General features: G+C 45.8%; 1 protein-coding gene across 1 annotated transcript; it reads right to left on the bottom strand.

The window, feature by feature from the left end:
• Nucleotides 1–1,811: 1,811 nt before the first annotated feature.
• On the bottom strand, nucleotides 1,812–2,285 carry LOC310666894 (cytochrome c oxidase subunit 6C-like). The gene has a single exon (XM_083418452.1). It carries the CDS (start codon nucleotides 2,162–2,164, stop codon nucleotides 1,928–1,930), a length of 237 nt encoding a protein of 78 aa, XP_083274578.1. The 5' UTR covers nucleotides 2,165–2,285; the 3' UTR covers nucleotides 1,812–1,927.
• Nucleotides 2,286–15,034: the final 12,749 nt, after the last annotated feature.

Below are 15,034 nucleotides of genomic sequence, written 5' to 3'. Positions count from 1 at the left end.
ACACGCAATGAGCTTCAAGTAGGAAATATTCAGGTACAGTATTGGTATCTATGGATTTTGCCATAGAGGGCAAAAGTCTTCACTTGCCCTACCCCTCCTATGAGCCAAGGTGTTGTATGCAGGAAGGAAATCTCGTTCAATAGGGATGGGGAGCCAAGAGAGGGAAGGAATGAAAACAGTGGAATAGGTGGATGAATTGGGGTGAAATCAGCTCTCCTGCAAATGGGTGGTGTGGGGCTCTGGGGGAGGAGTGAGGGGGTCCCCTGCCCTAGAGTGAAGAGGCACCAGCCAAACCAAAGGAGCTTTCCCTTCCTAGAGTAACATTTCCTTATATTTGCAGAACTGGGGTCCTCTCCTGAACTGAAAATGGGCCCAGGATTAAGGCAGTGATTGCAGTCCTGACTCCAGACTGCACTTACTTTGGAGTAAGGTAAAGGTAAGGTCAAGGACCCCTGGATGGTTAAGTCAAAGGCAACTATGGGGTTGCAACGCTCATCTCGCTTTCAGGCCAAGGGAGCAGGTATTTGTCCACAGACAGCTTTCCAGGTCATGCAGCCAGAAGGACTAAACCGTGATGGAAACCAGGGCGCACGGAAACGCTGTTCACCTTCCCGCTGCAATGGTACCTATTTATCTACTTGCACTGGCGTGCTTTTGAACTGCTAGGTTGGCAGGAGCTGGGACAGAGCAATGGGAGCTCACCCCATTGCGGGGATTCGAACCGCCGACCTTCCGATCAGCAAGCCCCGCTGAATACAGTAGGACTTACGGATGAGAAGACATGGTTAGAACTGCAGTAAAGGTTTTCTGTTTTAACCTCTCTGCAGGGAGAGAAGATTGGGGCAAATAAAAGAAAGCAGAGCATAGCGTAACTATGAAACTCCACCCGCCCCCCTGGAGGCAGTTGTCACAACCAACTAGCATGCCAAGAAGAAGAAGAAGAAGAAGAGGAGGAGGAGGAGGAGGAGGAGGAGGAGTTTGGATTTGATATCCCGCTTTTTCACAACCTTAAGGAGTCTCAAAGCGGCTAACATTCTCCTTTCCCTTCCTCCCCCACAACAAACATTCTGTGAGGTGAGTGGGGCTGAGAGACTTCAGAGAAGTGTGACTGGCCCAAGGTCACCCAGCAGCTGCATGTGGAGGAGCGGGGAAGCGAACCCGGTTCACCAGATTACGAGTCCACCGCTCTTAACCACTACACCACACTGGCTCTCCTAACCACCGCACTTTAAAAGTGGATTGGACACAGTCATGGGGGAGAGAGCTGGCTACCATCATCACTGCCTCTCCACAGTTGGAGACAGCAATGCCTCTGATCACCATTTGTTGGAGACCACAGTGCTCTGGTGTTCATCTTCTGTTCCCTGGTTCCCTTGCAGGCACCTGGTTGGCCATGGTGAGAACAAGATGGTGGACTAGATGGACCAATGGCCTGATCCAGCAGGCTCTTCTTAAGGTTGTGCTGGAGATCAGGAAGGAAGGACTATGAACAAGGGAGTGAAGAGATCAAAAATGAGAGCTGCAAGATTCTGCACAATTCCTTGGGAGCAAGCCCCACCCAGAGTTACTTTTTTTTTTTTTTAAGTACAATGGTACCTCGGGTTAAGTACGTAATTCGTTCCGGAGGTCCGTTCTTAACCTGAAACTATTCTTAACCTGAAGCACCACTTTAGCTAATGGGGCCTCCCGCTGCCGCTGTGCCGCCAGAGCACGATTTCTGTTCTCATCTGAAGCAAAGTTCTTAACCCGAGGTAATATTTCTGGGTTAGCGGAGCCTGTAACCTGAAACGTATGTAACCCGAGGTACCACTGTACTTAATTTAATGATCAATGTTACAGCATAATCAACACCAAAGTGGATCACAAGGAATTGTTCGCCGAAACATTGATGTTCAGTTGTCAGGTATCCGGAGAGGAGGGTTCATGATCATTTGAGTGGTGGACTTTCAAACACCCCAGCTTTTCTCCTCGCCTCAAACTCCTTCATGGCATCATCATAGTTTTTATAGAACTCAGCATATGCTCTTTTCCTTGGTTCAGCCACACCAAACTTGTATCCAGCTGCACATCCCATCGAAAAAAGGAAAGCCACTACAATGTGTTTTCTCAGACGACTGGCCAGGAGGCCTCTCATCTGGGGCTTGGGCAACAAAGCAGCAGACATGGTGATGTTTTCTCGTCTCACAGAAAGCGCTGGAACCGCAAGGTCCTCCTCATGCACGGAAGAATCCTGCCCTGTCTTTCCTCGTTCACCTTCCAAACCGCAGTTCCCGCCTGCGCACCACCCAGAGTTACTTCTGAGTGAAGAAAGGCCGAGAGCTAAAGAGAAGATCTACCACAATTGTGATAATTTGTGTTGGAAAAGTAAAGAAAAGGAAGGTACTTTTCATCATATGTGGTGGACTTGCTCCAAGGTAAAAGACTTCTGGGGAAAAATTTATATTGAACTAAAAAAATTGATGAAATACACTTTTATGAAGAAACCAGAGGCCTCTCTCCTTGGAATAACAGGTTCTGAACTGCCCCAAAAAGATGTAGAAGTATTTTTGTATGCCACAACTGCTGCACGGATTTTATTAGCTAAAAAATGGAAAACACAAGAATTACCAACGGTAGAAGAATGGCAGATGAAGATGATGGAGTTTATGGAGCTGGCTGATCTCACCGGGAGAATCCGCAACCAGAAAGAAGAGGAACACCAAGAAGACTATTTGAATAAATATTGTAATATTAAAGATATGTAATCACTTGAAAGAATCAATTAGGCCTAGGATTAAATTGGGATTAAATATATAAATAAGAAAATGTACAAAAAGAAAAACAAGGAAACATGATTATGACTGTGATATGCTTTATGAAATAATGATATTGGAACCTGCTATATATAATTACTAAGAAATTCAGATGGAAGAGATTTGAGGAAGCCAAAGAATATGTTTATGAAGATGGATTTTAATTAATTAAGTGATAGTCAAGTGATGATCTGTTGTATGATTCATATTCTTTTTTCTTTTTCTTTCTTTTTCTGTTTCATTCTTTTTCCTTTATTATTGTCAGCTTTTTATTTTTCCGTTATGTTTATGTATGAAAAAAAAATATATTTTTGTAAAATAAAAAAGAGAGAGATCTCTCTCCCCAAGTCGTAATGGAATCAAGTGATGTCGTACGGATCCACTGCGTAGGAACTAAAGCTCGGGGCACACATTCACATGCTGGCAAATTCTGTTTCTTACGCTAACATCCCGAAGGATTTTACCTGGGAGAGATGGCCATGGGAGCCCTCACAAAGCTTTGAAGCGATCCTGCTCATTGGTTCCAAAAGGAGCTCCCCCTCCTTATTTCTCCTTTCTCCCTCTCTCTTTTCCTGATCTCCCAGATAAGATATCAAATGCCGATTCATTGAAGGGCAGCTCCTGAGAGCAATCCGCCACGGAATCGAATTAGACCCGTATGGCTCTGTGCGTGGCTTGGCCGGCTCCGGTTGCTAAATGACAGAGTTTGCCAGTAATTAAGTAAAACCTCGGGCGAGATGTGCCCCTGGGGCTCTGTAGCTCGAAGCCGTCTAATCCACGGTGTCATCATTAGAGAGGAAACAGAAAACGACTTGCCGCGTAGGGCCAAAGAAATGGCATTTTTATGGTAGGAAAGGGAGCTTCTCTTTAGAGTAGGTGGGATCCAGCTTCCTTGAACTCCAAAGGCGGTGAGCCTCAGGCCCTGGAAGCCAGATGTGGCCCTCCAGGCCACTCTGTCAGGCCCCTGGAACTCTCCCCAAGCCACCCCTTCTCCCCAGTGCTAGTTTTTGCTTGGTAATACAGTAATAGACTATATAGGTGTGTAGAATCTACGGTGGTACCTTGGTTCTCAAACGCCTTGGTACTCAAACACTGCAAGTAAGTGTTCCGGTTTGCGAACTTTTTTTGGAAGCCAAATGTGCTCCATTTTGAGTGTTATGCTTCCGATTTGAGTGCCACACTTCCGTTTTGAGTGTTACGCTGAGGTCTGTCTGCTTTTGCTATTTACCGAATTTTTCGCTCTATAACACGCACCAGACCATAAGACGCACCTAGTTTTTGGAGGAGGAAAACAAGAAAAAAAATATTCTGAATCTCAGAAGCCAGAACAACAAGAGGGATCGCTGTGCAGCGAAAGCAGCGATCCCTCTTGCTGTTCTGGCTTCTGGGATAGCTGTGCAGCCTGCATTCGCTCCATAAGACGCACACACATTTCCCTACTTTTTAGGAGGGAAAAAGTGAGTCTTATGGAGCAAAAAATACGCTACTTTGCGTTTTTGTGGCTCTTTTTTGTTTTGTTTTTGTGACTGTGTAGAACCCAGTTCAGCTACTGATTGATTGATTGATTGATTGATTGATTGTGTGACTGCAGTACATTGTTTATTGCTTTCATTTTATGGATCAGTGGTCTCGTCAGATAGTAAAATTCATGTTAAATTGCTGTTTGAGGGGTTGTTTTTAAAAGTCTGGAATGGATTAATCTGTTTTGCCTTACTTTCTACGGGAAAGCGCGCCTTGGTTTTGGAACAGACTTCCAGAATGGATTAAGTTTGAGAACCAAGGTACCACTGTATTCAAAAGTAAAATTTACATGCGTTGCTCTATCCACCAGTGGAAGTTGATAAAATGAGCACTTTGTCAGGCGGACCAGTTGTGGTTTCAGATACGCTTGTTGTTCTCCTTTGGTCCACTCAGAATCCAAGCTGGAATCCAACATGGCGGCAAAGCTTTGCTCCAACACATCTGGTTGCAGACGTATGATCTCGAAGTAGAGTTGGAATGGAGGGCTATCTATAGGGGAGAAGGATTCCAGTCATTACCCTCGCTCCAAAACCTAACCATTTTTAGTCATTGTAGGTCTATAGGCATACAGTACCAATCACATCTTACGCAGTGGTCCGGTTTCAAGGGTTCTGTGTATACACGAAAATCGCATATAAACCAAACCTGTAGAACTAGTCCCATAAATATTTGGTGTTATGTTGGAGGGAATGCCAGGAAACAGAGAATTATGTTCACATGTGGTGGGGATGTAAATATGTACAGGTTTTTTTGGCAAAGGGTGTTTAAGGAGATAACAGAAATCACTTGCCAAAAGCCCAGAGGTAGCATTATTATCAATTTACGATGGGGTGGAGGGTTCATAGTCTATGAAGGACTTGCTCACAAATTTATTGACAGCTGCATGAATTATTATAGCCAGGAAGTGGAAGGGGCAAGTAGAATATAAAATAGAAGGATGGTATAAAGAGGTGTGGGGTATAGCTATTACAATTGTCATTAAGGCAAGGCGGGGAATATGCAGGAGAAATTATTTTGAGGAGATATGGAGGGTATTTGTAGAATTTGTACTGTTAAAGCCAAAAGGGGTCAAACCATTGAAATTTTGGGAGGCCGGATAGTTACATTGGAATGGTCTCAGTGGTGGGGTGCACATTTTTATTCTTACCTGTTTATGATTATAGTGGTACCTCGGGTTAAGTACTTCATTCATTCCGGAGGTCCGTTCTTAACCTGAAACTGTTCTTAACCTGAAGCACCACTTTAGCTGATGGGGCCTCCTGCTGGTGCCGCGTCGCCGGAGAACCATTTCTGTTCTCATCCTGAAGCAAAGTTCTTAACCTGAAGCACTATTTCTGGGTTCGCGGAGTCTGTAACCTGAAGCTTATGTAACCTGAAGCGTATGTAACTCAAGGTACCACTGTATTGCTTTGTCAAAATAATTTTTTAAAAAAATTAAAAGAAGAAAAGAAAGAAGGGAACAAAAGAATTACTCTCATGGCTAGAGGGGGAGGGAGGGAGAGAAAAAATGCCCACATACTCCCAGAACCCACACAAATGGAGACAAATACTGGAGCGGAGGAAGCCCAGATTGCGCTTGGACATCTGGTCATCTGTGGGAAGCAGGATACTGAACTGAGTGGGCCTTTGAGTTGATCCAGCTGGACTCTTCATAAAGTTAAAGGAGAAAAAGAACAGTGAGGGGGGAACCAGAGAAAAACAGGAATCTTTTCTACACAGACTTTGCGCTTCAGGACAATAGGATCTGGGTGGGCCCTTGCCCCATCATCATCCTTATCAGTCATTAATTTTATTATTATAAAAAGGGGTCGTAAAATCACGACCTAGCCCACCCGCCAACGGAAGCCTGCTCTTTCCACAGCCTCACACAGACCCTGCCCCAAATGGAGGGTTTTTGTGGAGGAAGAAAGCGCAGACATGCAATTAAACCAAATGAGGGCATGGAAGTTTCGTGCTCAAGGGCGTTTTGGCCTCTTCCTCGCAATTTGTTTTGTTCTCATCGTTTAGTTAAAGGAGCTCTCCGCCCTCCTGCTTCCCCGGGAGAAGGCCAGAGCTGCGAAAAATGAAAGCAAATTCTTTATTCTTCAGTTTAAAAAAAGAGGGGGAAGAGATTTCCGTTTTTTCATGCTTGCTTCGTTCCAGTTGTCTGTTGCTCAGTCTGCCTTATTTTATGTTATAACCCTGAGCTAGCAGTCTGTCACTTCCCAGGTGATGCAAAATGGGTCTGAGTGCCGGGAAGGCACTTGCCAGGCCGGGCAAACTGGACAGGCATGGGTAGGTCATTGGTCGGACTCAGTGGAAAAGGCAATTGACAAGGAAACTGGGCTGCTCCGGGTGCCCTTGGGGCTGAACGTTGGAGGACTCAGGACAGACAAAAGATCAGACTTCTGCCTCCGTCATTAGAGTTGCTGGGAATCGCAAGTGGGGAGAGTACTGCCTAGACCCCCTTCTTATATCCAGTGGTGGATGGTGCCCATTGCGGCAGACGAGGAGGAAAACAGGGAGGCCAAAGGGTAGCATAGCTGTCAACCGTCCCATATTTGACAGGAAAGTCCCTTATCCCAGCACCGTGTCCCGCTGCTGTCCCTTATTGATGATGTCCCTTAAATTTCCCAGGTTTCAAAGGAAGCAGCTCCTCTCCCTCCCTGCTGGCCAGGGAGGAGGGAGGCTTCAACTGTGTTGCTTGGCTGCGTTGCTCACCCAATAAGGAGTCTAAGAACGACAGGGGGGTGGAGCTTGCATGCCTTGTGCCGATCACATTGGCCGCGTTGCCTGGGGACTCGCCTTTGCTCAGCGCTTTCTAGCGGAGAGGTGACGGTGGTTTTCCTTGCTGCATCCTCTTTGCTGGGTTGCTGCGCTGTGGGAACCACCGCTTGAGGCTTTGTCTGGCTGCTGGCTGGGTTTTCTGGCTTTGGCTTGGAGGGGCTCAGAAGTTGAACATACCTGTGTTCGAAAAATCCCTTATTTTGGCTGCTGATCCCTTATTTTCGAGGCTGCTGGTCCCTTATTTTCAAATCTGTAAGTTGACACCTATGAACAGTAGACAGAGCCAGCAATAGGCCTTGCCAACTAATTCTACTTTTGCCCCCACCCCAACTGTTTCCAGGTGGGTCTTCTACCATGTTGAGCTCTCTTGTGTGTTTACCTGGTGCAGTGGTAGACCTACATATAAGGAAAACGTAATGCTGGTGGTCAACAAAAGAGGTCTAAAGACTGTCTTAACGCAAATCTAAAAAAATGTAGTATAAACACTGACAACTGGGAAACACTGGCCTGCGAGCACTCCAATTGGAGAACAGCCTTTACCAAAGGTGTCATGGGCTTTGAAGATGCTCAAACTCAGGACAAAAGGGAGAAACGTGCTAACAGGAAGGCACACTTGGCAAATCCACACCATGATGAACTCCCGCCTGGAAACCTATGTCCCCACTGTGGGAGGGTGTGTGGATCCAGAATTGGCCTCCACAGTCATTTACGGACTCATTGTGGGAAACTTCAATGGCCACCTAGTGGGAGCCCAAGACAGGTAGTAGTACCTCTGGATGGTGATGAGAGGAAAACCTGTGAAAGTTACCACAGTACCAGCGAAGCGTTTTAATATGAATACAGCACACAGAAAAATGGGGTGGGGTGGGTTTCTGTGTAGCAGTTGCAACCGAAATCTCAGATTAGACCTTTAGGTGTGGGACCAAAAAGTTAATTACTGTCTCCATAAATCAACCCCAAATCACTCCATAGCCGTTTTCTTCCTATTTTCCTGGGTGGCAAAGGAATCTCACGCCGAGAAAAGAGGGCTTTTTCTTCAATGAATGCAAACGACCAAGAAATTTCACACCCAAGCCAATCCTGGCAAAATGCCATTAATCTGGCTGGTTTTGCTTGGAGCGTGAATATGTTTGATTATTTGCAATTCATATGTATTTCTTTTTTTCCTTTTTTTTTCTTTAAGGGAAAGTGACGGGCGGGGTGGGGTGGGTGGGTGGGGGGCATTAATGCCAAACAGCATGTTGCAATGAATCTTGAAGTGATAAATATAAACTGCGCCATTTCTTTCCCCAAAAGGGGTTTTCCCACACTTGTGAAGCCGTAAGAAGTTCAAACGTATTTATGCAGGTATATGCCATTAAAAAAATATGAGAAAACGTATTGCTAGATTGAAGTGTGTGTGAATAGTCGGGGGCATTTTCAAAAGCTGTCAAGATTGTGCTCTAATCATGCAAATCAATCTCATTTTAAGAAGATTCTGCTTAAACACTGGGAAGAATTTTTTGGAAGGTGGTGGACTCTCCTTCACTGGAAGTTGGATAGCCGTGACGTACCCTCCAACATTTCTCCAATGAAAATAGGGATGTCCCATTCCATAATGATAATTTCCCTAATTATACCCCACACATCTTAATGGGTTGCCCTAGCCACTCTGGGCAGCTTCCAACTTACAGTGGTACCTCTGGTTACTTACTTAATTCATTCCGGAGGTCCGTTCTTAACCTGAAACCGTTCTTAACCTGAGGCACCAATTTAGCGAATGGGGCCTCCCGCTGCTGCCGCACAATTTCTGTTCTCATCCTGAGGTAAAGTTCTTAACCCGAGGTACTATTTCTGGGTTAGCGGAGTCTGTAACCCAAAGTGTTTTTAACCTGAGGTGTCTGTAACCCGGGATACCACTGTATATCTTCTTCTTCTTCTTTGGAAATCATTCGTAGCCGAGTAAGAATCTCTTCCATAAACACGGTTTTAACAATGAGTCCGTAAGTGATTGTGGAAACCAATTCTGGACCCACACGTCCTTCCACAGTGGGGACATTGGTGTCCGAGCGGGAGTTGATCACATAACCAAACATTAAAATTTTCTTTTTAAAAATAATGAAATAAAAAAAGCATACAATTTGTTCGATTGGCAAATCTTGATATGTATCAGTAGTTTATGATTGCATGTCTTTAATTAAGCCTTTGGAGTATTAATTCTTTAGCTCTCAAAACCCTGCGTCACAAGAAAGGAGGCATAGAGTCCCAACCTCAGACCAGCAGACTGCATTTTACATTTCCATGAGTTCGGGGTCAAGTCTTCCAAAACTGTCATGAGGGATTCTGATGCATGCTTAAAAACAGTTTTTAACCCAATAAAGCAGAGCTAGTCTAAGGGCTTGTTGTGAGGATTAAAAAAGGAACAGGGAGAACCATGTCATACCCTCCAACATTTCTCCAATTAAAATAGGGACTGATAATTATACCCCACACATAGTAAAATTATCCCCACACATTTATACCCCACACAAGGTCTGTGGGTGGTGCTGTGGGTTAAACCACAGAGCCTAGGGCTTGCCAATCAGAAGGTTGGCGGTTCGAATCCCCACGACGGGGTGAGCTCCTGTTGCTCGGTCCCAGTTCCTGCCAACCTAGCAGTTCGAAAGCACATCAAAGTGTGAGTAGATAAATAGGTACCACTCCGGCAGGAAGGTAAACGGTGTTTCTGTGCGCTGCTATGGTTCGCCAGAAGCGGCTTAGTCATGCTGGCCACATAACCAGGAAGCTGTACACGGCTCGCTCAGCCAATAAAGCGAATGAGTGCCGCAACCCCAGAGTCGGTCACGACTGGACCTAATGGTCAGGGGTCCCTTTACCTTTACGTTTTACCCCACACATCTGACTGGGTTGCCCCAGCCACTTGGGGCAGCTTCCAACATATATAAAAACACAATAAAACATTAAACGTTTTTTAAAAACCCTTCCCTATACAGAATTGCCTTCAGACGGCTCCTGGGTTGGATAACTCCATACCCTCCAACATTTTTCCAATGAAAATAGGGACGTCCTAAGGAAAAGTGGGACATTCAAATCAGAAACTGGGACGGCTTCTGTAAGTCAGGGATGTCCCTGGAAAATAGGGACACTTGGAGAGTCTGCCATATTTTGGAGAATCTTTAACCAGACGTCCATATAGTTAAAGCTATGGTTTTCCCAGTAGTGATGTATGGAAGTGAAAACTGGACCATAAAGAAGGCTGATCGCCGAAGAATGGATGCTTTTGAATTATGGTGCTGGAGGAGACTCTTGAGAGTCCCATGGACTGCAAGAAGATCAAATCTCTCCATTCTGAAGGAAATCAGCCCTGAGTGCTCACTGGAAGGACAGATCCTGAAGCTGAGGCTCCAATACTTTGGCCACCTCATGAGAAGAGAAGACTCACTGGAAAAGACCCTGATGTTGGGAAAGATGGAGGGCACAAGGAGAAGGGGACGTCAGAGGATGAGATGGTTGGACAGTGTTCTCGAAGCTACCAGCATGAGTTTGACCAAACTGCGGGAGGCAGTGGAAGACAGGAGGGCCTGGCGTGCTCTGGTCCAGGGGGTCACGAAGAGTCGGACACGAATAAACGACTAAACAACAACAACCAGACGTCCCCGTTTCCCAGGGACAGTCCCCGGATTTACAAATCAGTCCTGTGACAAAATCCATCTATTTAGTAGAAAGTTGAAAAGTGTCCCTGGATTCATTGGGGGGGGGGGGAATCTGGTAACCTCACTTTAACCGTGATTCCAAGGGGTTGGACTTGATTAACATTGGGTTACCTCTGAACACTACAAGTCTGTGATTCCTGCAAGTCTGTGTTTTGCCAGTTGGTGCCACCACGAAAGACGCAGCTCAGCTCAGAAGGCGGGAGGGAAGGAGGGAGAGCATGCCAAATGAATTCAAGCTCAGAGATAATTTGAAGACCGTCAGCAGGCAGGGAAGCGTAGAAGGGGGAGGCAGATGAGAGGAAGGCGAGATATTTATTCATTTTCGTGACAATAGCCACGGGAGAAGGGAAACTGCCTTCCCCAGAGACTTGCAGGGGGCTGCCAATCAGAGGAGGAACGGAACATGTCAATTCAGCAGAGAAGGTGCTGGCCAAGGCAGCTTTGTCAGAATCTGGGAGCCCCCTGGTTTCCAAAGCCATGGAGCTGCTGCCAGGGGTCTTGAGTTTTGCCTGTAATTGCTTCCAATGGCAGAATAAACGCAGAAACACACACATACACCACTGGAGATAACGATGGGCAGTTTAAAAACAGAAAGCAATTTAATCTTCAGGTTTGCCCCTGCCTGGACAAGCAAGGGCACTTGAGGGGTGTGTGTGTGTGTGTGTGTGTGTGTGTGTGTGTGTGTTTATTACCGTGGTTAAGAAAACACAGTTGACTTTTAAAAATATATATAAAAAATTATTATAATGTTGATTGGTTTTGCATAAGCGAACAAGGCATGAACACAGAATCCCATAGCTCCCCTCCCCCAATAACACTCATTGGAAAATGAGCAAATGAGTCAACTAGGAAAATTTTTCTCCGTAGGAGAATGATCCACCGAGCTTATAAAAAGACAGCTCTATTTCATCAGATGTGTAAAAAGTAAAACCTGAGCTTTTAGTGTTGCTAGTTAATTGAGTTTATAAGCCATCCTCCTCCCAAAGCAGTCCAAAAGGTGGCAAGTATACAAAATGTATTATTATTATTATTATTATTATTAGTATTAGTGCTTTTTTCTGAGGGGATGCAGGGGTATGCATGCCCCTAAACATTTCGTGAATCTTTGTACGATTGTCCATCTACTGTATTTATTTTTCCCAATTTGAACTACAGTATAAAATGGTGGTTTTCTTGAGTCAAAATGAGAGTACCTCTAAACATTTTTTTTAGAAAAAAAACTACAGATGATGATGATGATGATGATGATTTGTACGCCGCCCATCTGAGTGGGTTGCCCCAGCTACTCTGGGCAGCTTCCAATAAATATAAAAACATAATAAAACACCAAACACTGAAAACTTCCCTATACAGGGCTGCCTTCAGATGTCTTCTAAATCGGTTAACACATCTAGAAACACTTCCAATACAGACAGAGATAGGGGAGAAGATCTGTCTAACAGAAAAGGGTTGTTGGAAGAGGAAATGTCTTCAGCAGGGACCAAAAGCCCTCCCCACCCCCAGGATGCTGAAGAGGAGGAAGAAGAGGACCGTGAAGACCTGATGGAGAAGATCGCAGTTGCCCTTTTGATGTAGTTTTAAATTAAGGCTTTATTCCCTCCCTCGTGGGCTCAAAGGGGCCTGGAGATGGCTGCAGTCATTGACACGTGAAGAATCAATGAGGTGAGGTTGTAAATAGACGGGATTATTGAGGCTTTGTGGATAAGGGGAATTAAGGGGAGGCGAAGCTGCCGGAGAAGCAGATTTATACACCCACCCCCACAGAAATACAGGCCCAAAGAAATACAGAGATTTGCATTATATTTGCACATGCTAATTTATACAGATGAATACATGTATAACTGCAATTTTAGTAATAGTTGCCATTGTTTAAGTGTCAAAAAATACAAATGCCTCTCATCATCATGGGTAATTATTTCTGGAGGGGGACTTCGGTGCTGATCCAGTTCCCACTGGGGAGCAAAGGGAAAGGGCCGGCCCTACTGTTAAGCAGAGTGAGGTAGCAGCTTCGGGCAGCATTTGTGCTGGGGCAGGGCGTGGCAGCATCTTGGCTGCAGGACTGAGCTGCGTGTGGCATGCAGCTTGCCCAGTGCCTCTTAAATTAGTCCCTGGTGCTGTGTGGGTCCCTGTCCCATCAGCTGTGTTGAACTAAGATCCAGTGTAGGCAGAGGTGTAGCAAGGTCAGGTGGTATAGGTAAAGGGACCCCTGACCATTAGGTCCAGTTGTGGCCGACTCTGGGGTTGCGGCGCTCATCTCACTTTATTGGCTGAGGGAGCCGGCGTACAGCTTCCGGGTCATGTGGCCAGCATGTGGCGAACCAGAGCAGCGCACAGAAACGCTGTTTACCTTCCTGTTGGAGTGGTACCTATTTATTAAACTTGCACTTTGACATGCTTTCGAACTGCTAGGTTGGCAGGAGCTGGGACAGAGTAACGGGAGCTCACCCCGTCGCGGGGATTCGAACCACCGACCTTCTGATCGGCAAGTCCTAGACTCTGTGGTTTAACCCACAGCACCACCCACGTCCCGAAAGGTGACCAACCTAGATGGCTTTAAAAGAGGACTAGACACACCCATGAAGGCCACTAGCAGTTGAGGCAGCAATGCTTCTGAAGCCCAGTTGCTGGAAACCGCAGGAGGGCAGAGGGCTCTTGCGCTGCGGGTTTCTCATTGGGACATCCGGTTGGCCACTATGAGACCAGGTTGCCGGCCTAGATGGGCCATTGGCCTGATCCAACAGGCTCTTCTTATGATTTTAATGAGGACGGTGACACAAGGGCCGACATTTATGCCAAAATTCAGCATCTCCTGGGCTTGGTGAGTGCAACTTTCTTCCAATGGAAGTGCAGAGTGTATGAGGACCAGGACATTCGCAGGGAAACCAAAATGCTTGTTTACAAAGCTATTGCACTACCAGCCTTACTGTATATTTATGAAACGTGGACCACTTATAAACACCACCTCCAACTCCTTGAAAGTTTCCATCAACAGGGTCTCTGGAAATTTTTGCTAAGACAGGCGAACTAATGCCAGTGTACTGGAAGAAGCAAAGATCACCATTGTCAAAGCAATGATTCTTCAACATCAACTTCGTTGGACTAGTCATGTTGTGTGGATGCCTGATGATCGTCCTCCAAAGCAACTATTCTATTCCAAACTTAACAATGGAAAGCGTAATGCTGGTGGTCAACAAAAGAGGTCTAAAGACTCTCTGAAGGCAGATCTAATAAAATGTAGTGTAAACACCGGCAACTGGGAAACACTGGCCTGTGAGCGCTCCAATTGGAGAACAGCCCTTACTAAAGCTGTCATGGGCTTTGAAGACGCTCGAACTCAGGATGCAAGGGAGAAACATGCTAAGAGAAAGGCGCACTTGGCAAACCCTCACTGCGATCAACTCCCACCTGGAAACCTCTGTCTCCACTGTGGAAGGATGTGTGGATCCAGAATTGGCCTCCACAGTCGCTTATGGACTCACTGTTAAAACCATGTTCATGGAAGACAATCTTACTCGGCAACGAGGGATCGCCAAAGAAGAAGAAGATATATGTATCTGAAGAAGAAGACTCTTACTTTAGCAATGGTGATTCGATGACCTCCTCCATTATACCTTAGCTTAGTGAGCAGGCTAGCTTAGGGTTGTGTTCTGATCTCATGCTGCATCACATGGGCAAGGCAGATCAGGCGTTTGCAGCACCATGGAGAGCTCCAAGTGAAGGACGTGCCCCAACAGAGGTTGAGAGCAGGCAAAGGCCTTTTAAGCCTTTGCCTCCAGATGACCTGTTCTAGGCTCCGCCTCTTGTAAAGGGCCAGCCTTAAAGGGCCAGCCCTTGGGCATGAAGAGCCCTCCCCTTTCCCACAGTCTGCAGCCTGGTATGTGCCCCGCACTGCTTGACCAGGGAGGTCCTGTGGGTTCCTCAGGGGAAGGTCCCTGTGAGGAACCTGGCTGTGACCCTACAAGCCTAGGTGGTATGGGAAGTTCTTCTGGGGGCTCCGGATCCCCACCAGCCAGTTCAGACACCTGAAACTGCTCGGTCTCATGGGAAAAATGTATAAAACTGGCTCAAATATATGTTGGAAATGTAAGGAAAAAGAAGGGACTTTTTACCATATGTGGTGGGATTGTAGTAAAATTTAAAAATATTGGGAAATGATATACAATGAGTTGAAGAAAATGTTCCAATTAACATTTGCAAAAAAGCCTGAAGCATTTTTGTTAGGGATTGTAGGGAAAGACACGCCAAGGAAATTGAAAAACATCT

Source organism: Podarcis tiliguerta (genome assembly GCF_965153285.1).
Source record: "Podarcis tiliguerta genome assembly, chromosome: 16".
Lineage (NCBI taxonomy): Eukaryota > Metazoa > Chordata > Lepidosauria > Squamata > Lacertidae > Podarcis > Podarcis tiliguerta.
The sequence above is the reverse complement of the archived record's forward strand: the minus strand, read 5'-3'. Positions and strand labels throughout refer to the sequence as shown.